Source organism: Marmota flaviventris, chromosome 18 (genome assembly GCF_047511675.1).
Source record: "Marmota flaviventris isolate mMarFla1 chromosome 18, mMarFla1.hap1, whole genome shotgun sequence".
Lineage (NCBI taxonomy): Eukaryota > Metazoa > Chordata > Mammalia > Rodentia > Sciuridae > Marmota > Marmota flaviventris.
Genome location: NC_092515.1, coordinates 31939487 through 31964539, shown reverse-complemented (window position 1 = coordinate 31964539; position 25053 = coordinate 31939487). Strand labels below are relative to the sequence as shown.

At 48.4% G+C, this 25053-nt stretch overlaps 1 protein-coding gene across 1 annotated transcript; it reads left to right on the top strand.

The window, feature by feature from the left end:
- The first annotated feature begins 10558 nt into the window (after positions 1 to 10558).
- On the top strand, positions 10559 to 24650 carry Sall1 (spalt like transcription factor 1). The gene is made up of 3 exons (XM_027939170.3): positions 10559 to 10634; positions 19634 to 23058; positions 24210 to 24650. Exons 1-3 carry the CDS (start codon positions 10559 to 10561, stop codon positions 24648 to 24650), a joined length of 3942 nt encoding a protein of 1313 aa, XP_027794971.2.
- The last annotated feature ends 403 nt before the right edge of the window (positions 24651 to 25053 follow it).

Genomic DNA, 25053 nt, shown 5'->3' with positions numbered 1-25053 from the left:
ATCCCAGGGACTCAGGAGGCTGAGGCAGGAGGATGTCAAGTTTGAGACTGTGCGACTTAGCACCCAAAACAACAATAAAACCCTATTATTTATATACAATATCCATTTCTGATAGTTTTTGGATGAGAAAACTAATTTTACTGACATAGTGAAGTATACTGAATGTATATACCCAAAGCATACAATTTGGTCACCTTTAAAATAGGTACAGAAGCATAGAACGATGACTACAATCAAGCTAACAAGCATTTCTATAACCTTGAAAAGTTTCCTTGGGCCTCTTGACAACCTCATTCTCCCTCCTATTCTATCCCTAAGCAAACAAAAAGCCACTAATTTTCTTTCTGTCCCTGTTTTCCAGAATTTTATAAAATTTTCTAGAATTTTACATGAGTGAAATTATAGTGTCTGCACTCCTTTGGTTCTGGGCTTTTTCCACTAAGCATAATGTTTTAAATTTTATTTTATTTTATTTTGGGTACCAGGGATTAGATTGAACCCAGGGGCACCTAACCACTGAGCCACATCCCCAGGCTTTCTAATTTACTTTATATTTGAGACAGGGTCTCCCTAAGTTGCTCAAGGCCTCACTAAGTTACTGAGGTTGGCCGTGGACTTGTGATCCTCATGCCTCAGCCTCCCAAGACACTGACTGTTTTGAGATTCCTCCACATGGAGGCAAGCATCAGTGGTTCATTCCTTGTGCATTGCTGAGCTGTATTCTACTTGGTGGATATTCGACTTCTGTCTTCTCTATTCAATTGGAAAAAAAAAATTAATTTCCCTAATCCACCTGAATATATTCTAACAAGGAGGAAGGGAATTGAGGAGGAAAGATGAAAAAGGAGAAAATTCTTCCAAGCTCATTCCCACCCCAGGACCTTTGCCCTTCCTCATTGCTTGATCCGGAATGCTTTCCAAATCTTGGTATACTTAACACCTTCCTATCCACATCTCAACTCTCAGATCACTTCTTCAGAGGCCTTCCAAGATCCCCCAGATAGTTTTTCCTATGCTGCAATCCAAGTCACTCTCTGTCAAATCATTTAGTGTTATTGTTCTCTAAAGTATTTATCATTCTCTGACTTTATTAAATCTGAGTGTGTGTGTGTGTGTTTTGGTGGGGGGGTGGTATTTGTTTATTTTTGTTTGGTTTTGGTGCATCCCCTTCTTTAAAATACAGGCTCCAGAAGGGTAGAGAAGGGACTTTGTGTGGTTCACCATTATATCCTTCCTGTCTAATGTACTAACTGGCTTGAAATAGATGCTCAGTAAATATTGGTTAAATAAATGCATAAGTGAATAGATGGATGAATGAGAGGGTAAATGCACCCTATAGATCAATTTGTATTTCTTAAAGTTATAAAATCTTTGGTTTGGAAAAAAAATCCCAGAACTCCCTAATATAAAGAGGATATTTCAATGCTACCCACCAGCACCCGCGGTTGCTTGCTGTTGGAGTCAGAGGCCTGGACGTGGAGACCGGCTTGGGGATGTGGTGAGCAGGCTGCCTGGGTGGTGCTCACTGGCTGCTGCACTCCCACAAATCATCTGAAAAGCTAAATCATGTTTAAATCCCCCTGACTGTGGCTACCGGGAACTATGAAGGACACTCACGCATAATTTACATACTGCCAAGGTCCTGAGAGCCTCTACATAAAGCCCCCGTGGGGCCCCCAGGCACTATTTTTGAGCAGGACATCAAGTGACAGATTAAATGGAGTCTGTTCCCCCAACACCAGGGGAAAAGGAAGCCTCACCCTCCACTTGCTGACATCTGCAAACATCTTAAACCACAGTTGCTGTATTCTGCTGTCTTTCCTATCCTCTACTATCCCCCCTCCCCTCCCCTCCCCTCCCCTCCCCTCTTCTCTCTCTGCCCCCTTTACTGACATTCGTTTGTCCCCCTTGTATTATTTTTCCCCTTCCCCTCACTTCCTCTTGTATATCAAGAACTATGTAATGTTTTGAACAGCCAACAATAAAAAATTAAAAAAAAAAAAAAAACCACAGTTGCTGTCAGATGCCTCCTGGGACAGCCAGTATGACATGGGACCTGGGACACACATGCTCCCGTCCCTTCCATGTCACACAGCTCCACGGAAAACAGGTATGTGTGCTCAGACTCTCATTCCTATTCCAGATTCAAACCATAAAAATTGTTTTCCTCTCAATGCACAGGAGAAGGGGGCTTTGCAAGGGCACTTTGCCTTCTGCCTATAAAATGTTGGATCACATTTGGTCACAACATGATGATGACACTAGTAATGAATCAGCCCGTGCAGCAACCATTAGAGGTTCTGAATCCAGACCCAACAGACATATTTCTGAGGGCAGAGCAGCTCATAAGCGAGGCTTTGCCACCCCAGCCATCACAGTGGGCTGCAGAATGTGCTACTGTAATCACCAGGTTGAATTTTTATTATCTGACAAAATGGAAAGCAGAAAAGCAAGGCCTATGACACTCCGAGTGGTTTATATATTTAGGGGACCCAAAGAAGAATAGTACTTTTCTTATTGTTTTGTTGTGTTTGTGCACGACTCAGAGGAATCTCCACAACAGAGCCAAATAGAACGACCAAGTGAACACAGGCTGGCACATCAGCAGAAGGCCACTTACATGTCCACCGTGTTCAAGAACCTTCCAGAAACATGAAGATGGTCTGTCTCTGGCCCAAAGGACCCATATGCCTGATTGGACTTTGGTTCATGTGTGATCTGCTTCAGTGGTAAATTTCTTTGTTAGTGGGGACTTCCTGCTAAAGCATGAGATATTCTCTGAGAACTTACCACTACACTGTTCCCTTCACCCCTATCACTGAACCAGGCCATAACACACCCCCCAGGAAATCATCTATTTCATTAGTTGTTTGTAAGCAAGGAAAGGAAGGCCCGTGTTGACTTTCCATTTGCATCCTCCATGCCTAGCACATTACTTTGTTGAATGAATGAGTAAATGGATGGATGGACAGATGAATAGAGAATGATGTTTTAGCCACATTATATCATTTGAGCCTTACAACAACCCTGGGAAGTAATGATAACAGTTAACACTTACATTGTGCTAATTACATGCCAGTCACTATTCTTAAATCTTCATACATATTAACTCTTTTTTAACCCTCTGGAGCCCTAAGAAATGAGGGCTATTATTATCTCCACTTAACAGATGAAGAAGCTGTTGCAGGCATTGAGGTCGCACTGCTAGCAGGAGGCAGAGCAGGCTCCGGGGTAGGTGCTGGGTAGCACTGTACTTCTCCATTAGCTGCACTTAATGGAGCAGGAAACAAAGCAATGTTAATTTCAATAAGGCTACCTGCTATGGACACACAGGCCTAGAGAGGTTAGAGCCAGGAAGTGAACCCAAATAGCCCAACTCAGAGTACACCTTGGAGAATGTGCCCCGTAGCACACATGGAAGAAGGACGATCCACTGCAAACAACTGAGATCAGAAGAAGGAGCAGTGTCCTGGAAGCCGGGTGAGAAAACAGGCACTGGTTTGCTCTGCACCATCCTCCCAGAACAGAGGTGTCACAGGGTCCAGGAAAGAAAGAAAAAACAAAAAAACAAACCTGGAAAACACAGGCTCCATTTCAACTCTCCTGAAATCATGTGGTTTTGGTTGCAAAAGGGGAAATTCACGGGCATATCCCCGCGTTCAGTCCCAGAACATCCATTCCAGCCTGAGTCAAGGTCAGAGAAGACCTGGGCAAAGTTCTTGCAGAAGTTACAAGAATCACAGGCTACGCAGAGCTTGGAGAAGACCTTTCCAGAGATTGGATTTTACCACCAACTCTGCCCAAGAGTCTGGGACAGTGGAGCAACCCCTGATGACAACAGAGGCCAGGACAAAATGAAAGTTTACAGCCATGAAGAGGAAGAAAAAGCATTAATGTGTGAGTGTGGTTGGGTTCATAACTTAAGAGACAATTGCTTCTCTTTAAGAGGGCACATGGAAGCAGGGATACATGGGTTTGGCATTTGGACAGGTTAGTCTCTTAAATTTCCAACTACACATTAAGCCAGATGTTAAGTTGAAAAAAAAAAAAGCAGTATTGTTACCTTGTCTGAACAGATGAGAAGATTTGGGAGAAAGAAATTAAAGTGCAATAATTAAGAAAGCTTAGTCGGGGCTGAGGATAGGGTTCAGCGGTAGAGCGTTTGCTCAGAATGCACAAGGCCCTGGGGTGGATTCCCAGCACGAGGTGGGGAAGAAAAAGAGAGAGAGAGAGAGAGAGAGAGAGAGAGAGAGAGAGAGAGAGAGAGAAGGAGCAAGGAGGAACAGGGAGGAAGGAAGGAAAGAAAACTTGGTCAAACTGGGAAGGAGGGGATAAAGGGGGTGAGAAGAGACAGGTAGGCTATTCCCCTCCACCTCCACTTCCCACCTTTCCTTATACATATCTGAAAAGGGAAGGCAGCAGGTTTGAACCCAAAGGCTGCACAGGACCGACTGAAGATCATTAGAGAGACAAATTAAAGCTACAACTTTGACTCACATTGCAGTCCCAAGACTAGAAACACTTCTCTCCCTCAGAGGATTAAAAAAGAAAAAGGAAGGGAAAAAGAAAAGAAAGGGGAAAATAAAAAGAAGAAAAAAAATAAAAAGAAGATCCCTCAAAAGTCAACAGAGAGAAATCCAGAGAAATGTTCCCTCTGAGAGTCATAGTTCAGCTGAGACATGTGGGATTTGCAAATTACCACTAATGTGAGTGACAGGCAGGCCTTGCTCTCAGGCAAGTGCCTGTACCCTGGAAGGGTTCTGAAACCAGACCTTATTGTTTCATTTTTTTCTACCAAACTGAAACCAAAAGGTGCTTGGCCCCATGAAAACGGATGGGGAGAAGCCACTAGGTAAGGTTTCACTGCAAACAGCCTTTTTATAAAATCAAAGCGCACATCTCTGAAAATTTTTTGATCTACTCTTTTAAAATGAAAGTTTTGCTGAAAAAGTCATGTAGTATGATTAAAAAAAAAAAAAAAAACTTTGTTGCAAGTGATATGCTACATTAGTTGTCTAGGCACCCCATAGGGAATCATTTGAGAGGATCTCTTTTAATGAATGGACAGGAGTTTCCCTGTAGAACTCGGTCCCCTTGAAATGCACACACAACCAGAGCACTGGACCCCTCAGATCTCACACCTAGTTTCCAGCTGAAGACACTAATGAGAGTTAATCACTATTCGCTGGATCCTGAGGTCCTGCTTCTTGAACTGGACGGGAATCTGTGCACCCTTCTGGGCTTCTAAACTTCCTACTACTAGGTTTCAAGAATTAGCTACACTCTGTGTCTTGGTGATTTTCTTTCTTTTCTTTTCCTTTTTTTTTTTTTTTCTTTCACGCTCGGAAAACCGCAAAGGGATTTAACCAAAAGGAAGCAAAGGTTTTCTTTTTATAAATTCGATTAGTCTTTTCCACTCTCTCTGCCTCGGGACATTTCCTTTGGGAGGAATTTTATACCCAGAGACCTCTTAGCGAGGCACTGTTGCATGCGGGGCGTAGTGAATTTAACAGCAACATGCTCAATGTGGACGGAAAGTAAAGATCGGCAGGCACTTGCAGTCGCTAACCAAGTCACTTTTTGAATGCTGGTGTGGGAATGGCCCTGCAGGGGAAGAAAGACGAAGTTTGCCCGGGCAGGCAGTTTAGGATCCAGGGCTGGGGCGCATACGGGTGGTTACCAAGACCACCTTCAGCTCGTCAGGGCCGAATTTCCCGCCTGAGCCGGCGCCGGGGCGCCCGGTCCTAGCGCTGCACCCGGCGCCCGTCTGGAGATAGCCCTTGGCGGTGGGCAGGGGGAGGCCCCCCAAAACTGTTCCTTTTCGCCTCCAGGACTCTGCTGCGGAGTGAGCGAGCATGCCAAGAGCGCACAGCTAGCATCGACCAGGGGCGGGGACACCCACCAGACACTGCTATGGCAGGCCTCGGGTTCGAAGCTTCTCTAGGGTCAGAAGGGAATTAGGGTTTGAGCGACAGCAGATGGGTTAGGAGGGAGTTTCTGAAACTCCTAGAGAGGCATAGTCCTGGGTTTGGGAAATACTCGAACCCGCGGAGGGTTTTTCCAAACTTGTTCTTTGCTATATGCTCTTTTCCCTGCCTTCCTCTTCCTCCCACGACTCCAGCCCGAACCCTGGAAGATCCCTAAGGACTAGGGTACGTGCCGCCTCAACCCTTCTTCCCTGTTCTCCTTCCTCAAGTTTCCAGAGACAGAAAATACAAATAAACCCCGGATGGTTACTGCGGGTGCTTCTAGGTACCCCACCCCCAAACAGACATAGACACACACGCACGCGCGCACACACCACACACACACACACACACACACACACACACACCCTCACCACCCGCTGTGACCCACCCACCACCGGGTAGGGGAGGGATTGGGAACCTGATCTCCGGGCTCCTGCCCCGAACGTTTCCCCATCAATAACGTTGATACCATCGATGCTCCTCCTCCCCCGCCCTCCCGGGCGCCGCTGCCGCCTTTTTGCTAGGCGCAGGAAAATGAAACCTCCTATACAGCTCTCCTGGCCTCGGTGGGGGGCCAGCGGGGCCTGGGCCCGAGACTTAGGAAGCTGGGTCGCCGGTAGGGCGCTTGTGGGGGGAGGCAGGGGGGACGTTCCCCAGGTCTGGGGTAGGGGGCCGGTCCTGCGAGGGTGAGACGGGAAAGAGGGTCTGGGTCCCAAGCAAGGCCTCATCCCATGCCTGAGGTCAGACTGGGCCTGAGTAAGTGAAGGGATGCAGGTAGAAGCATCAGACTTCGGATTGGGGTGCCTCCAGGCGCTCTCCGCTTCCCAGGACTGACAACTGAACGAAGTCCCCAAACCCTTTCTCTAGGAATGCGTCTGGGGCCTGGAGCACAGCCCTTGGGCCCTGACAACGCACCAAGGACACTCCAGGTCTTGGGAAAACTGAGGCGGACATATGGGTAGAAAGACATCAAACCCCCAGGATGGGAGTCTGCAGAACGGCCGAACGCCTCCCCCGGGTGTGGTTCCCCTCGGTCCTCGAGGTCGCGACCCTGGCGCAGCTGCTGCATTTCTTCGGGCCACCCCGATTCTCTATCGCGAATCATCCCTTAAGTACTCGCCCTCTAGAGGAACCCGCAAGTCCCAACTTCTTCCTCCCAATTCCCACAGCAGCTGTCCCCATTCAGGGGCTGGGAGGGCGCAACCCCAGGAAGAGCGCTTAGGTCTTTGGAGAAACTGGACGTAGCGGCAATTATCGCTGTGGCACCTAACTCGCACTCGCTGCTTTCTTCCGAACCTCTCAAAAAATAAAAATCACCCCTACTGTCTTCGTTTTTTATTGATTTCATTATTTCTTAACATCGTGGCACGCGGATCGTCGCCAGCTCCCTGACACTGAAGCGCCCGCATAAGCGAACCACGGAACTTGGGCCGGAGACAATGGCCCGTAATTGATGTATTGCCACCAACAATAAAGACCAATTCTCCTCTCCCCGCCATTCCGTCCGTCCCCTTCCTCCCATCCCCCCTCTCCTCCGCCTCCCCTCTCCTTTCCCGGCCACAGAGGGAAAGAAAACAAACAAGAAATTAGCTGGGGACGCCGAGCGTAGAGCGAGACGCCTGCCTCTACGCCGTCGAGGACGCAAAAGAACGAAAAAAGTTATTAAAGTTTGGATTCCCCAATTAATTCGTCTCTGAGCTCCCATTTTTAATTAAACAGCGCGAAACAGCTTTTGAGTATTCATTTGGTTTGGTTGGTTGTGGTGGTGTCTTGCGGGGGAGGGAAATCTCCCCCCCCCGCCTTAATCTTAATCACACATAGAGCAAGTAACAAACACGTGTGAAACTGTTCCCCGGAGCTTCCCGCGGCGCACACGGCGCGAACCGGGATAAAGGGTTTGCGGGACCGCCAACTCCTTTAGGTTCCTAACAGCACGCGGTGCCCCGGAGGCCCGAACTTTCAAGAAGCCAAGAATGTTAGAGACGGATGCGGGAGGCTCCAAACGCAAGCGTACAGGGGAAATGTGGGTGCTAGTGCATGTGGCCGCGTTTGGGTACCCGAAAGAGTGCGGGTTGGTGTGTTTTGGAGGACGCCTGTTTGCGGAGTGGGGGGGCGGGTGCGGGATTTACACGTGCTCCTGCACACGTTCCCGAGGGTTTGGGGGAAGCAAGCCGCTCGCACCCCAGGAGCGCACAGATCTATCTTTGCCGAGGGATCTCTTTAAATATTCAGTGAGAAATAATGGCATTTGAAGCACCACCTATGGAAACATTATTATCTTCATTCTTCAACATCAGACCCACTGATAGCTTCGTTTGTCTTTTTATCAAAATCTACTGTACCCAACAGGACCTGGGGAGAAAGAGAGCGAGGCGGGGAAGAGGGGAAAAGACCGAGCCACAGAGAGAGACGGAGAGGTTGTGTTGGCGACCGAGCAAGGGCAGAAAATAAGAGGGAGAAAAGGTAGAAAGGGCGAATAGGGAGAATGAAAGAAGGGATAAGTTATACCAAGAAAAATAATAAAAAGTCAGAAGATAGAAAACAAACATTGAGCTGCACACAAAAAGATTTAGACCAAAAAAAAAAAAACTTAAGCGAAGAGAAAAAGAGTCATTTAGGGGAGCGCGGTATGGGTCCCAAGTACCCGAAGCTCTGCTCGGGTGATTGGTGCCCACTTCGCGCGAACCGACTGGGCAGTACCCAGACTCAAGGGCGCTCCGGAATTGGGGCGTCCTTATGAGCCCTCTCCTTTCCCGATCGCGAGATAGGGCAAGGATTGTGTATCTGCACCCCCCCCCCCCGGCCTTCCCCCATTATTCAGCCGAAGTTTAGTTTAGTTTAGTCCTTCTGGTGCAGGACTTCGGGAACCTTCGAGCAAGGAGACCCCGAGGCGCGAGGGGAAGAGCTAGGCTGAGCTGAGGACGGAGCTTCAGGTTCGCGGGCGTCTGAGCCCGGCAGAGGGAGTGCGGGACCGGGGCTCCGGGCTCCAGGGCGCGGGTAGGGTGGCTGCATCCCAGCTCCGGGCGACGGAGATAGAGCGAAAAGTTTGGGCGCCGCGCTCGGCAAATGCCGGAAAAGTGGAGGCGAGCTTCTGCTCAGCCAGGGAGCAGCGGATAGGGACCCCCAACCCTCTCACTCCTGGCTCAGCACCGCCACCTCATCTCAGAGGCAGGGGGGAGGTCCCCTCCCCCAGGGTAGGGAGCCCAGGGGTCGGGGGGACTGGCCATGCCCTGGGTCAGGGACTGCTGAGCCGCGCCTCCCAGGCCCCAGGCGCGCCACCGCGCGCAGGATAAGCAGCAACCCCTCCCCTCCCCCCCGGCCGGAGCTGAACTCGGAGCCCAGGCCGGTCCCGGCTCTCCACCCGCCCGGGGCTCGGCGGCGCCAACGCCGCCGCCGCCTCCCCGCGGAGTGACGCGCCCTGCAGCCAACCGGGGCAGCCGGGGGGGAGGATCGGGAGGGGTCCTGGGCGGAGCCGGGCCGCCCCCTTATCCCACCGGCTCGGGGCGCTTCTCCCGAAAACTTCAGCCCTAATTGTCCTGGGAATGTCCGAGGTAGAGAAAGGGAGCCAGGGAGCCAGCGTGAGGCTGGAGGATCGGGGCCCCCTGGGAGGGGGAAGATGGGGGTGGCGAGAGAGCTGCCCCTCCCCCCCGTCCCAAACCCATCACGTTCCCAAACCTTTCCTCGATCCTCTTCTCCGCGCCCCCGCGAGCCCGGGATCCAGGGCATGGAGAACTCGGGGCGAAGGCACGCCGAGCCAGGCGGCGGGCGGGGAGGCCTGGCCGCGGGCTGGAGGCGGACCGGCGTGGGGCTGGCTCTTCCCCACTCGCTTTTTTTTTTTTTTTTTTATGAGGGTGGGGGTGGGCTGCTTTCTGGTAGCTCTTAAAGAAACGAAGAAACACTCACGAAACGGGACGCCCTCCCCCCAAAATCCCGCCACGGGACTCCCTCCCCCCGCGGGCCGGCGCTCGGCGTGCCAGAGTTGGGAAGTTCGCGGCGCGCCCGCAGCCCAGGTCCCCAGCCCCCGCCACCCGGCCCCACCCCCCGCCCGGGGCGGCTTCATTCCGGGGAGGGCATGCTAATTTGGGTCAGCCCAGCCCGGGATGGGGGGCGGGGGAGGGAAGGAGCGGGGGGCGCCGGCCGGGGCGCCGGGCGCGCAGTGGCGAGGAGGCAGGCCCCCGGCGGCCGGGCCGCGGAGTCCCGGGCGGTCGCGAAGAGGGTTAACCCAGTGTCGGGCGGCGCGGCTCACAGAGCCAGCCCCGCGGCCGGCTTATTGGGCCAGCGCGCGGAGAGACAGGGGTCTGCAGCAAATCACGAACTAATTGATTAAGGCGAGCGGGTTTGAATAGCGCTGGCCCGGTGCCAATCGCCTTTCAAAGAGCCCCTCTATGATTAATCGCAATGCATTATTGATAATCATAATTATAGCAGGACACATGCGCGCTGCGCCCGGGGCCGGGGAGCCGGGGAGGGGGCGGGCGGGCCGGCGGGCGGGGGGAGCCGCCGCCGCCGCCGCCGCTCGATTTCCGTAATTTTGAGAAGATTTTTTTTTAGTAATTTTTTATTCTGCCCCAGCTGATGTTTGAGCCAGCATGTCGCGGAGGAAGCAAGCGAAGCCTCAACATTTCCAATCCGACCCCGAAGTGGCCTCGCTCCCCCGGCGAGATGGTGAGTGCTCCGGCCCGCGCCGCGGACACACAGACACACACGCACTCACACGCACACTCGGACCCACGCACACGCGGCGGGCCCCCCGCGCCCACTGCCCCTCCGCCGCCGCCGTCGCCCGCGTCCCCGCTCGCCTTTTCGACTGGGCATATTTTTTTCTTTTCTTTTTTAATTTGCAATTTGCCTTGACTGGGCTTCCCACTGCCCCGGGGAAGGCAAGCACATCTCGGGGCAGGACCTTTCCGGAGTTGCAGTGTCCTCCTAGGGGAGGAGGGAGGGAATGCCGGCCTTACTTCTCCGTCCCGGCTTTTCCAGGGAACCGAGCCCAGGGAGAGCCAAGCCTCGGCTGGACCCCGGCGCCCCTCGGCTGGACCTCGGGGCGTGGGTGCAGGCAAAGGCCGTCGGTGCCTGCCGACGCGGGGCCCCTAGCGCTCCCTGCGCCGCTCCGGGGGCCCCCAGGCTCGGCCTCGCCGCTCCGGCCCTGCTGCCAGCGAGAAGGAAGTTTACTTGGTGCTGGTGGCTGAACTTAGAGCGTGTGGGCAGCTCGCTGCGCCCCTCCTTCCCACGCGCACACTCCCCCTCGGCCCGCAGGGCGAAATGAGGTGCCTTTGTGGGTTCCGAGCTGTAAGAAGGCAAGAGACCTGGGTCGAGGCGCAGCACCCTGGGGTCGCGGCCCGGGTGGATACTCTTTGCTGCCGGTTGCTCCCTAGACAGTGCAGGGAAACCGGGTGAAGTATCGAGTTCCTGCTCCCCAAATTTATTCCCGCATCTTCTCCCAATACATGCACCTAGAGCCTCCCCCTCCCCAAAAATCTTGAGGCTCGGTGTATGTCCTCTCTGAATTGTGGTGCCCAGGACTTCCAGACCGGCCGAGGGAAAAGTCGTAGGGGAGCTTTTCAGGGCCGGGGAGGAGGAGCAGGTAGCCAGCCGGAGGAGACGACCCCTGACACAGAGGAGCAGGAGCCTTCTCCAATGGAGGCTTCAGCTGCGGGGTCCCAAAAGGAATGGACAAGTCCAGAAAAAAAGTTTGTGTGAGGTAACTGCGGCCGAGAGGAGGAGAGATCCGGCCAGGGCATTAGGGATTCGGAGGGAGGATACCTACTACTCTTCCCTGATCCAGAAGGTGTTCCCGGTAGGGGCCTCCGAGCTCCCAGGCCTAGCGCCCGGAGGCGATGGAGCGGCGCCGGGGCTCCGGTCATTCCGGCGAGATTCTAGTCCCTCAGCTGCAGGAGGACGAGGGGCATCCTCGGTCGGGGCTCCGTGGATGCCTCTAGGGCTGTTCACATCCCGGGGGACTTTGGGGGGTACGGAGGAGGGCGCTGGATCCCAGTAGAGCTCCTCCGAAGCGTGCCCTTAGGTCGGCACCTCGGTCCACCAAAGTGCGGCCGTCCTTCCCCAGAGGCCTGCCTTTCCAAAGGTCTGGGGAGCAGCGACCGGTGCAGAACACAGCAGCGGAGCAGAGAACCCCCCTCTCTCTTTACCCGGAGTCGGGAAAGGGGACTCCTGATGTGGGATCCCTGTAAAAACCTGGGAGACTTTAGACCGATTCAGAAGACTGCTTACAATACTTGCTCCTTCCCAGCACTTTCTTGAGCTTGAAGCCTTGTCTCTGCGATGTCTCAGTCCTGTGCAAAGAACCCCTAAAACCCCACTTTCTTACCCCAAAAGGAGCCCCGGGTATGCAGGATAGACCAAGGTGAAATTACCCAAGGCCTCAGCAACCACTGGTGTATTTTTCCGGGTTTTCTCAGCTGGTTTCTTAGGCTTCTCGCCCCCACATCAGTGTTTCCTAAAAGTTTCTGGTGAGACCTTTGGCTCTCTAATAATACTGTTTTTAAAAGCTAACAATCTCTATTCGAAAAACCAAACCGAAGAGAAGACAAAGTTCTTTAGTCTGTTTTGTAAATCTGGACTTTTTTTTTTTTACATTTTTTCCACCAATATTAATAATAATAATGACGGGGTTCGGAAGAAATGATGCTTGCTAGTTTTTTGCCTTTAGCCTTCTGGATCTGGAATTTTTAATAGTTAAGGCTTCTCATAAAGCGATAGCATAAAAGGGGTTCACTGCCTCTTACCATTATTATTTATTAGTACTATTTTTTTTTTTTTAGTTTATTTGAGCTTTGAGGTAAGTTAATTAAGTAACTGAATCAAGTTTCCTTTCTCTTTTCTTTTTCTTTTCAGTTCTTTCTCTTTCTTCCTTCCTTTCTTTATTTTCCTCCAAAAAGCTAGTTCATTGTGCTAAAAAGCAGTAAACTGTTAGAGGCACCCTAGGAAATATCCCCCTCCCAGCCCCTTTCCTCACCTCTCCCCACCCCCTCCTCTTTTTCTTCAGTAGTAATGGTTTTAGGTTATGACTGTTTTTACATGGTTGAACAATAAGTTTGGGGAGAAGTTGCCTAGAGGGTAGATTTTGTAATAGGGTTACAGGATTTAGTGTGTTGTAATAATATTAGTACACAAGTAATCCTCCCTAACGCGTGACGTGCAGGAGGGCCTAACATACCCCAGTTCTTTTTATTTGGGAGTAGTTGTGAGATAAATGCAATTGAAAGTTCATGACATAGCTCAAGGTTTCTTTAAAAAAGTCACCTTTCTGCAATGGATTCAGTAATCTCCATCCTTCTCCCCACTCAGAACACACACACTTCAAGGAGTTGTTGGTGTTTTGCTTTGTTGCATGTAGCAAGGTTATTAAATTCTTGGAAGGCAAACCCTTATTCGAACATTCCTTTCTCTTGTGTCTTGAGATGTTCTGAAAATACGGCAAATGACATGCCTGTCAAATGTTACCAAATTCAATCAAGTTTATGCTCTTCTTATACTCCGGGACCTCAAATTTTAGGACTTCTACCCAGAGAGAAACCTAGAAAAGTTTGTAGACCCCAGTTACAGTAGCCCCCGAAAGAGTGACTTTCCTGCTGTGTTGTGTGTCCTGTGTGTGTGTGAGTGTGAATGCACTTACAAAGAAAGCCCAAGGGGTGCTAAAGGGCACTAAGCTAAAGGATGGCTTCATTGCATCCAGTTGGAGAAAAGAAGATCATTTGGTCGATCTGAGAATGTTGATATTTTCTTCTACTCTAGTGCAACTGTGATGCATGCTGGAAACAAGCTAAAATAAACTTGACAATTTTTGTTTTTTTATAAAACCAAGATCACGGCAAACGTGAATTGTCTCAGATGATATTCAACAAGTCTCAAATTACTTGGGAGAAAGATGACCGCCACTGGAAAGATTATTTACCAGGATAGATCATGCTGAGGAAAGGGCATATGAGAATCCAGTGATTTTTATATATGTATTCTTTCCTACAGCTTTGGACTTCAAGCCTATGTGTATATTGGGTTTTTCTTCCTTTGGTGGTATTTTTTAAGATTCCTGCAACTACACGGTGGGCCTATTTAGACTCCTTTCATTAATTTAGTTTTTTGGTGCTTAGCTTTTTCAAGAAAAATGTACTATGGAAAGAAAAATAAAAACATCATGAATTGCAGATAAAACACTAACTCTTGTATGAAGTATCATAAAAATCCCTCTTATTTATATTAATAATGAAATTCTATTATTTACCAAAGTGATTTACTCATTGTAAGCAGCTTAATGGCAACACATTGATTCCTGGGACCAAAAGGTTAGAGAGAACTATAATTAATTGCTTTTTTTGAAAAACCGACACCTGCAAGATAAGGCAGTTGGAAAGAATTCATGTTTAATCAGGCCTATTTTAAGTTTGGCATAATGGAAGATTCTGGATAAGAAAATGCAAACTGTCTTTTGAGATTTGTTTCGGGCTGCAGATACTTCCTAAAAGGTTTTTTTTTTAAAAAAAAAAAAAAAAAAGCAAAGTCTAGTTGAGCATGAGGTAGATAAAAGTGTGAAAATGAATTTGTGATACTGAGTGTTTGGTGGTTTATTTAACATCAAGTTTCTCCCCCCCCCCCCCCCCCCCCCCGTTTCCTAGGCAGAAGTGCTGAATTATAGGTTATTCTTTGGGGTCTCTATTTCTTTTCTTTCCACTTTTGGAGGTATCTAGTTGTCTTTACCAACAGTTCTTTCTTTAGAAGGCAGAAATCCATGTTTTTATAGTGGAGATTTTACCAGAATCTAGGGAAGAAATAAGCAGACAGGTTACATGTTTTTGTAATTATTAAAAGCCAAAGCTCTATGTAGTACCAGAACAAATTTCTCCTAGAGACTAAACAAGCAGATAGCCCTAAATTTTAAAATATTCTTAGATGGTCAAAACATGCAGTAGTTTAGCAGTTTAGTAAAAGAGATGGTGAATTAACCTAAAAACTGACCCCCCCACACACACACACCCAAGAGAAAAAAAGTTTGTGTGCCAGGCTTTAGAAAACCTAGATGTGTTGAGCTGTTTTAACCTTTGCTAGTCTCCTCCCATGCAAAGGTGACAAGGTCCAGATCATAATATGTCCTTCAGTATCTTCCTAGTGACCCCCAAATTGAGTCTTGCTAGTCACTTAGCAGGAAGTTAGTAGTTTATTTTAGTTTCACCTTATCAGCTTGGCTTCTTTTCCTAACCTTATTCCCCTGTCACCCTCAGATGCCAGACCCCCAAAGGGGAAGATTGACAGGTAGTTCCCATAGCTCAGCTTTACCCTCAAACAACAGGGATTTAGTTTCTTGTGCCTTTGCCAATGTTTATGTAGTCAGAGTTTAGATCTCGCCTTAAGGAGTCTCTCTTTTACGCGTCACTGGAATAGGAAAGCCACAAAGAAGTTTTTGAACAAACCCTTGCAACTGGAACCCCATCTAGTGTTCACTTTGATTCATCCATGGGGAAGACGTTCCCCCCTTTCATTTATTGTGTGAATGAGGTGGGCTTGCATTGCTACTTTGAAAGGAGTGTCTTGTCCGGGTTGTTATTTTTTCAGAGATTTCTCTTGTAGTCTTCCACGCGAGAACACGCTAATCCTGGCCAGCACACTGAGAGAACTTGAAGGGGGCCGTCACTTTTGTCATTAGGTTGCACATTGCATAGAGGAAACTCTAGACATTTCAGAAAATATGCACAGCATATGCTATAATGTTTACAACTTTTTTGGAATCTTAAGTTGGACATTCAGATCGAGCCTTTTCCTAGGTCTGTGCAAAAGAAAGAAAAAAAAAAAAGGATCAATCAAATTAGCCTTTTCCCGAAAAGGAATAGCCTGTTAAAATTATGAGCCCCAAACCCACTATTGTGAGAGGTTCTAATTTTAAAAATGTTAGCGCAGTCTTAGGTGATGGGAAGTACAGTGAAGAGTCTTTCTGAGGAGCTCCAAAAAAGAAAACTAAATCTGGTAGAGTTGGGGTTTTTTTTTGTTTTGTTTTGTTTTGTTTTTGGCGTGTGTGTGTGTGTGTGTGTGTGTGTGTGTGTGTGTACGCTTTGTTTTTTTTCCTTTCCTGGCTGGCTAAGCCTTTCTGTGTGGGGCATAGTTTTATTTTTATTTTCTCAGTAGACAGATATGCTAGAACACTTCAATTTTCTGCTTCCGATTCTGCAATGTTTGGTTCAGAAGATGAAAAACTGAGCAATTTGAGTTGGGCATCAAGTACCTATAGAGAACCACAAGAACTAACACATCTGGGATTTTAGGATAAATTTGGTGGCAGTATAAGATCACTTCCTTCCCCACCAAAAAGGCCCAGCAAACATCTTCTTGTGTGTATATACTCAGAAAACCACTGTTTCTTAAATGTTCCTATCTGACTAGAATTACAAAATTAATCTGTATGCAAAATCCATAGAAAAAAGAACTGGAATGTTATTTTCAGCATAGAACAAGGAACAAGACAACTGTATTTACTATAATGAGGTCACCAGTTGCAATCCTGTGTAACAGATTATTGAGAAAGATACAAGATAGCAGAGGGTAGGATAGGAAAAATGAATTAGAACATGTTCTCGTGTGTGTATCTTATTACAACTTGAAATATTCCTTTTGGTAGTTAAAGATTCATGCTAGTTTGTGTGTTTTGTCTTCTCTCTTTTAAAAAAGTTGTTCCACTGGAATTCTATTCAGAATGCAGACAGATTTAAAGTTAGGTATTATTACAATGTAGTGACACCTGCTTTTAAAATACATCAAAATAGATACCAGGATTTGGCGGGGGGGGGGGGGGGGGCAGTTGGGGTGTTCATAAACATGAGGAAATTAAATTAGTTGACTCTACAGTGAGATCAAATGTCAGCTTATTAAAATGCTGTGAAAATCTGAGCTAAAACATGGTCAACTTTTTGACACAAGTCTTTCTTAGAAGCAAGCCGGAATTCAGTTTTAAGCATCCATATTTTCCATCCAGTTAGCACAATCTGAAATATAAAAATGTTCAGGTTGAGAAACTTGAAAATTCTCAAGTGAGTCTCAAAAGCAGCACAAATACAGAATTGGAGTGCAGGAAGGTACTGATCAACTGAATCCTGTAAAATAACCTTCCTTTTTATTTTCTTTATATATATTATGAGAATATCAGATGTTTGCAAGTTATAAAGAATTAAAATGCTCTTTAATGGTGAGCACAGATGTGCTAAATATTTGAAGCAACTACATTGTAATGTGTACAATTGATGAAGTCAGTTTTCTGATTCCCTTTGCTAGTTATTTAGTTCTGAATCTGTCATTATTTGTCTAAGCCCAGCTGACCAAGCAAAACTGTGTTTTAAAGTGGCTTTATGTTTTGATAAATGTGAGCTGGTTGAAAAGTATTTTCCACTGAATGCAGAGCTTAATAGAACATGCTGACATAATAGTTTTAATGCATTTTGTTGAAAATGTGTGAACAAACAGAATAGCTTTTGTTCCTTCATAATTGGCTGTAAAAGTAGATGGAAACATAACCATTACATATGGAAATGTGCAAAGAGAAAGAAATAACATTTCTGTTGAATATATTAGGAATTGCATTTCCTAGTTTAAAATAAGCATCTGAAATGGATGCATCATTTAAAATTGGTTGTCAAAATAAGAAGCTTTAAACAGAATTTTTGTCACATTATTTTTGTCGCAAGTTAAGCAACATAACTTTAGCAAATTTCATTTAATATTTTGTTTATATTATTTTAAGGCAAGGGGAGAGACAGAAAAGCAGCACCTTAAATGTGCATAGGAATCTGGTGCCAATTAGGATGATTAAACATTAAATTAAAACTGGATCATTATTGGTATTTTCTGCTGCAACTACGGTTTGTTTGGTGTTGTTAATGCGTTTTGCACTCTAACCTCATGGAGATTAAAAGATGGGTATTAGGAAAGCTAGCTTATTAAGTATAACTTAGCTACTAAAATAACACTCCCAGTGAATCAAGTGTGCATACATTTGGCATACTTTACTGGGGGTTCTGATCAACCTCAGCATTACTTTAGGCAGATAGAGTTAAGGAATTTTCACAAGTTAATATTTAGATGTTAGTTATATTTTCTGAAATACAGAACCACTCAAGCTTTTTAGATGCTTAATACAAAAAAAGGCAAACAGCTGGCTCTTTTGAGTAGACTGTAAGTTTACTGAAAAAAAAAAAAAAAAGACAGCATTTTGATTTTGCATGTATTCATATCCGCAATTACTTTTTTCCCTAAAAGTTTTCTGGGAGATTCAATTTGGAAGTCATGGAAACTACCTATTATCTGATTCAGTTCTGCAGAAAAGCATGCAGGGAGGTAATCCTTGAATTAAACAGTTTTTTTTTTTTTTTTTTTTTTCCTCCACAGCCTTCGGAGATGACCACACACCATTTGTACAACAGAAGTTGGTGTTCCCCATGCTGGGCAAACAATGGGACGCCATCCTGTCTTTGAATAGGATGTTAGCTTGGAGTTGGAGATTTTTATGTTTAATTTACAAATGGATCTTACTGAGGAGACATCTGAGCAACCAGTGGAAACAAACACAAAATAAAGGGATTTTTATAAGAAAAGGTTCAGGACAATCTGTTAAACAATTGATAACAGTTAAGAGCAAACTGTTTTTAAAGGCATTCAGTCAAGGAGAATTGCAAAGCATTTCCAAACTCTGCAGCAAGCATGATTTCTTACAGGATGGGAGAGCTCCCCTTAAGTTGATATTTAATCAGAAATGTGAATCTCATGCCAGTTTTTACAGATAGAACACTTTTGATGAAATATTTAGAGGCGCGATGTTGCCATTTGGAGCACAGAGGCGTATTTTCCCTATTGGTGGAATAGTAGCCAGGGTGGCATTCTTTAATTTTAAAAATAAACACACCACAGGGTGATACATAGGTGCCAGGCAGGCCTTGTAATGGATTATGATCATTGTGTTTCTGTGCATTGTGTGTGTGTGTGTGTGTGTGTGTGTGTGTGTGTGTTGCTTTCCCTTTTGTGTTCAAGTGAGTCTTAAGGAGAGCGCCCAGGAGGATTTGTTACTGATGTGACTAAAGTGTGTTTGTCACGGATCAGACTTTGCTCAGGTTCGAGGTGGGGGCTCGAGGTGATTTTCACGTTGTCAGTCCACGGCTTGGCGATATGCATTTCTTTTCCCCCTTGTCAACAACTGATTGGAACCTGAATGACTACAAATTAGTTTAGTGACAGAACAAACTGTCACAGATATCTTTGAATCGGTTGAAAATGAATAAGGTTGACAGAAACTCAAGAGCCTAATAAGTCCTCAGGATGGTTGCTGGACCCTCTCTGGATGGGCAGATAATCGGTTATATAAAATATTGGAAATCAATATTTTGCTATGGAATTTCATTATGTACCAATGTCTTCCGTTCATAGTATTTTATATTTTGATGAATTAGCTGAAGGCCATCACTATCTGGGATACTAGATGGATGGGGGGACTCCTCCACACCCTTAAAAATTAATGATGAGTATCCCTAGGTAATATCGATTGGTTTTGCAGGCAGTACAGTTTTTGAGTTTTGCAGTTAGAAAATAATTAACCTTTTATTTTATTTTTTTTATAAGTCATCGATGTCAGCGAGTCCTGGCTCCCTTTCTAACCCTGCGCCCTTTGCTGTTTGTAGGAGACACCGAGAAGGGTCAACCAAGTCGTCCCACTAAGAGCAAGGATGCCCACGTCTGTGGCCGGTGCTGCGCCGAGTTCTTTGAATTATCAGATCTTCTGCTCCACAAGAAGAACTGCACCAAGAATCAATTGGTTTTGATCGTCAATGAAAACCCAGCGTCCCCACCCGAAACCTTCTCTCCCAGTCCCCCTCCTGATCATCCTGACGAACAAATGAAAGACACCGTGAACAAAACCGATCCACCAGACTGCAGCGACCTTTCAGAACCCAAGGGACCTGACAGGGAGGAGTCCATGGAGGTGGAGGCCCCGGTCGCTAACAGCTGCAGCAGCGGGAGCGGCCCCACTGGCCGCACCACCCCACGCTGTGACGGCGGCAACTCCACAGGTACCTCAGCGATCACAACCTCTCTACCTCAACTCGGGGACCTGACGACACTGGGCAACTTCTCCGTGATCAACAGCAACGTCATCATCGAGAACCTCCAGAGCACCAAGGTGGCGGTGGCTCAGTTCTCCCAGGAGGCGAGGTGCAGCGGGGCCTCGGGGGGCAAGCTGGCCGTGCCCGCGCTCATGGAGCAGCTGTTAGCGCTGCAGCAGCAGCAGATCCACCAGCTGCAACTGATCGAGCAGATCCGTCACCAAATATTGCTGTTGGCTTCTCAGAACGCAGACTTGCCAACCTCTTCTGGTCCTTCTCAAGGTACTTTACGAACATCTGCCAACCCCTTGTCCACGCTAAGTTCCCATTTATCTCAGCAGCTGGCGGCAGCAGCTGGATTAGCACAGAGCCTCGCTAGCCAATCTGCCAGCATCAGCGGTGTGAAACAGCTACCCCCAATCCAGCTACCTCAGAGCGGTCCTGGCAACACCACCCTTCCATCCAGCAGTGGCACTTCTCCCCACGTTAACATATTGGCGGCAGCAGTTACCACCCCGTCCTCTGAAAATGTGGCTTCGAGCGCGGGTGCCTCCCATGTCAGCAACCCAGCGACAGTCTCAGCCTCATCCTCACCAGCTTTTGCAATAAGCAGTCTATTAAGTCCTGCATCTAATCCACTTCTACCTCAGCCGACCCCTGCTAACGCGGTTTTCCCCAGCCCTTTGCCCAACATCGGAACAACTGCAGAGGATTTAAACTCCCTGTCTGCCTTGGCCCAGCAAAGAAAAAGCAAGCCACCAAATGTCACTGCCTTCGAAGCGAAAAGTACTTCGGACGAGGCGTTCTTCAAACACAAGTGCAGGTTCTGCGCAAAGGTCTTTGGGAGCGACAGTGCCTTGCAGATTCACTTGCGTTCCCACACCGGGGAGAGGCCCTTCAAGTGCAACATCTGCGGGAACAGGTTCTCCACCAAGGGGAACCTCAAAGTCCACTTTCAGCGCCACAAAGAGAAGTACCCTCACATCCAGATGAACCCCTACCCCGTGCCTGAGCATTTGGACAACATCCCCACCAGTACCGGCATCCCCTATGGCATGTCCATCCCTCCGGAGAAGCCAGTCACCAGCTGGCTCGACACCAAGCCGGTCCTGCCCACTCTGACCACTTCCGTCGGCCTGCCGTTGCCCCCGACCCTCCCGAGCCTCACACCCTTTATCAAGACGGAAGAGCCAGCCCCCGTCCCCATCAGCCACTCTGCGGCCAGCCCCCCGGGCTCTGTCAAAAGTGACTCTGGGGCCCCCGATCCGGCCACGAGAAGCCTGGGTGGCCTTCCAGAGGAAGCCGAGGGGTCTGCTCTGCCACCCTCCAGTGGCAAAAGTGAAGAAAGTGGCCTGGCCACCAACTCTGCCCCGACAGCGAGCAACAGCACCCTGAGCTCCCCGGCGGCCGATGGTGGCCCGGGAGGTGCCACCACCTTCACCAACCCCTTGTTGCCGCTCATGTCAGAGCAGTTCAAGGCCAAGTTCCCTTTTGGGGGACTCTTGGACTCAGCCCAGGCGTCAGAGACATCCAAGCTGCAGCAACTGGTAGAAAATATTGACAAGAAGGCCACTGACCCCAATGAGTGCATCATCTGCCACCGGGTTCTCAGCTGTCAGAGTGCCCTGAAAATGCACTACCGGACACACACTGGGGAGAGGCCCTTTAAGTGTAAGATCTGTGGCCGGGCTTTTACCACCAAAGGGAACCTCAAAACCCACTACAGCGTCCACCGGGCCATGCCCCCTCTCCGCGTCCAGCATTCCTGCCCCATCTGCCAGAAGAAGTTCACCAACGCGGTGGTCTTGCAGCAGCACATTCGAATGCACATGGGAGGCCAGATCCCCAACACCCCCGTCCCCGACAGCTACCCCGAGTCCATGGAGTCTGACACAGGCTCCTTTGATGAGAAAAATTTCGATGACCTAGACAACTTCTCTGACGACAACATGGAAGAGTGTCCTGAGGGCAGCATCCCAGACACACCCAGGTCGGCGGACGCGTCCCAGGACAGCCTGTCTTCTTCCCCTCTGCCCCTGGAGATGTCGAGTATCGCTGCTTTGGAAAACCAGATGAAGATGATCAATGCCGGCCTGGCCGAGCAGCTGCAGGCCAGCCTCAAGTCCGTGGAGAACGGGTCCGTCGAGGGGGACGTGCTGACCAACGACTCGTCCTCGGTGGGTGGTGACATGGAGAGCCAAAGTGCTGGCAGCCCAGCCATCTCAGAGTCTACCTCCTCCCTGCAGGCTCTGTCCCCCTCCAACAGCACCCAGGAGTTCCACAAGTCGCCCAGCGTCGAGGAGAAGCCCCAGAGAGCGGGGCCAAGTGAGTTCGCCAATGGTCTGTCCCCCACCCCAGTGAATGGGGGGGCTCTGGACCTGACATCTAGTCATGCCGAGAAAATCATCAAAGAAGATTCTCTGGGAATCCTCTTCCCTTTCCGAGACAGGGGTAAATTTAAAAACACTGCTTGCGACATTTGTGGCAAGACCTTTGCTTGCCAGAGTGCCTTGGACATTCACTATAGAAGTCATACCAAAGAGAGACCATTTATTTGCACAGTTTGCAATCGTGGCTTTTCCACAAAGGGTAATCTGAAGCAGCACATGTTGACACATCAGATGCGAGATCTCCCGTCGCAGCTCTTTGAGCCCAGTTCCAACCTTGGCCCCAATCAGAACTCGGCGGTGATCCCTGCCAACTCTTTGTCATCTCTCATCAAAACAGAGGTCAACGGCTTTGTGCATGTTTCTCCTCAGGACAGTAAGGACACCCCCACCAGTCACGGCGTCCCTTCTGGGCCTCTGTCATCCTCTGCCTCGTCCCCGGTCCTGCTCCCCACTCTGCCCCGGAGAACTCCCAAACAGCACTATTGCAACACGTGTGGCAAAACCTTCTCCTCGTCCAGCGCCCTGCAGATTCACGAGAGAACTCACACTGGAGAGAAGCCCTTCGCTTGCACTATTTGTGGAAGAGCATTCACTACAAAAGGCAATCTTAAGGTACCCCACTCCACCTGCTCCCCGCCTGTCCCCCTCGGCCCACCTCGCTGCCACCGGTACTCTGTAGTACAACCTGCTCCTGCATCGTCGGCCCAGACACACAGGGGAAAATGTTTCCCAAAGGGAACCTGCTGCCCTGCACGCAGCAGGCTGGGGAGAGATGGGGGTGCCTGTGAGGGTCGGGATAGTGTCAGGGAGGAGGACAGCCTGCAGCTAGCTGCATGTCACAGTGCCTTGAATAATTTGGTACCTAGTAAGCGAAGCAGCAGCCTCTCTCTGTTGTCTCGCTAAGTGCACCAAATGAATTGCTTTACCTACCAAATAAGACAGCCTGGTGTTGCCATGGGGTATTGATTAAAGACCTCCATGTGGCCTGTGTGCTGCCTGTATCACTTAATAATTACGGTTCTCCTTGGCGTATGCAGCTATTTTTCATAACTATGCAGTCCAGCATGGTTTGTTTTTCTAGAAACAATAACGTCACTGCTCTGCTAATGGGTATTATGATAATTGATTATACAACATTTCCTACTGATATGTGTTGGAAATAAAGCAAATATGCTTACATTCTAGAGCAACAGTTGAGCGCTCTTACTGTGTACATTTTTCTGTTGACAGAGTATTTCTCTGGAGATTGCTGCCAGTAATGCAAGATGAATAATTACTTTCTGGCTTTTCTCTCCATATGCCGGGCCCTCCAATGGGTAATCAGTGAGGGGTACTTTCTTTCCATCTGAAAAGGACATTTATAGGGTAAAGGGTGTCAGATACAATACTTACCATTGCAATGAGAGTGGACATAACAATTCTAACCCTGAAAGGAGCTATCTGTGACTGACTGGCCTGCTTGAGGCCATTATAAGCTAAATACGGGTAATAAAAAAAGAGTAAGCAAGACATCTTGCCCAGGGAGAGGAAAGACGGCCCAGGGCTGCGGAGACCCAACACGTTATTACTAGTCCTCGGGAGTGGATGGTTCCCGTTCCCTGCTCCACCGTCTGTCATATAATAAGAATAGACATTTGGGCCACTTGCTTTGTCAGTGTTGGGATATGAGTTGAGACAGATTCAACTATTAACTTCTCTTTCTTTTGGTCTTTCTTTTTGTTTTCTTCCCCCCACCCCCTGCACACACCGACCCCACATCTCAGGTACACATGGGCACGCACATGTGGAACAGCACCCCTGCGCGCCGGGGCCGGCGGCTCTCTGTGGATGGCCCCATGACATTTCTAGGAGGCAATCCTGTCAAGTTCCCAGAAATGTTCCAGAAGGATTTGGCGGCGAGGTCAGGAAGCGGAGATCCTTCCAGTTTCTGGAATCAGTATGCAGCAGCGCTCTCCAACGGGCTGGCGATGAAGGCCAACGAGATCTCTGTCATTCAGAACGGTGGCATCCCTCCAATTCCTGGAAGCCTCGGCAGTGGGAGCAGCTCACCTATTAGCGGGCTGACGGGAAATCTGGAGAAGCTCCAGAACTCGGAGCCTAGTGCTCCTCTGGCCGGCCTGGAGAAGATGGCAAGCAGCGAGAACGGAACCAACTTCCGCTTCACCCGCTTTGTGGAAGACAGCAAAGAGATCGTCACAAGTTAAAGCAGCAGCAGTTCTACAGACGTAGCATTCCCGTTCAGAATGCGACCTATGGTGGCCTCCTACCCCTTGTCCCATCCCCCTTCCTTTTGGTCCCCCGGGTCTATGAACTACAACATTATGAAGACATTCTTTTGTACCTTGTTCAACTTCTAGAGTTCTAAGAAAGCTTATTTATTAGTGATATAACCTTGCTTTGCGAACAGAATGCAAGCATTAACTTTGGTCTTCTGTATTTTGGACTAAATACTAATTGACTAGAGTGCTATAAACTTGCTGTAACATTTATGGCAATTGCAAGTTGCCCTGCTAGGCGGTCTTAATCTGGCATTAACTTATTTTCTATATCCAGTTTAATATGAACCTGGTGTTGATGCAATGCCTCAGTGATGCATTAGGTCTCTAA

Bases quoted from the DNA above. Each gene is read 5' to 3' on its own strand.
- Sall1 (XM_027939170.3), top strand. From the start codon at position 10,559: ATGTCGCGGAGGAAGCAAGCGAAGCCTCAACATTTCCAATCCGACCCC. The intron at 10,635-19,633 runs GTGAGTGCTCCG...TGCTGTTTGTAG, and splicing joins CTCGCTCCCCCGGCGAGATG to GAGACACCGAGAAGGGTCAA. The intron at 23,059-24,209 runs GTACCCCACTCC...CCCACATCTCAG, and splicing joins CTACAAAAGGCAATCTTAAG to GTACACATGGGCACGCACAT.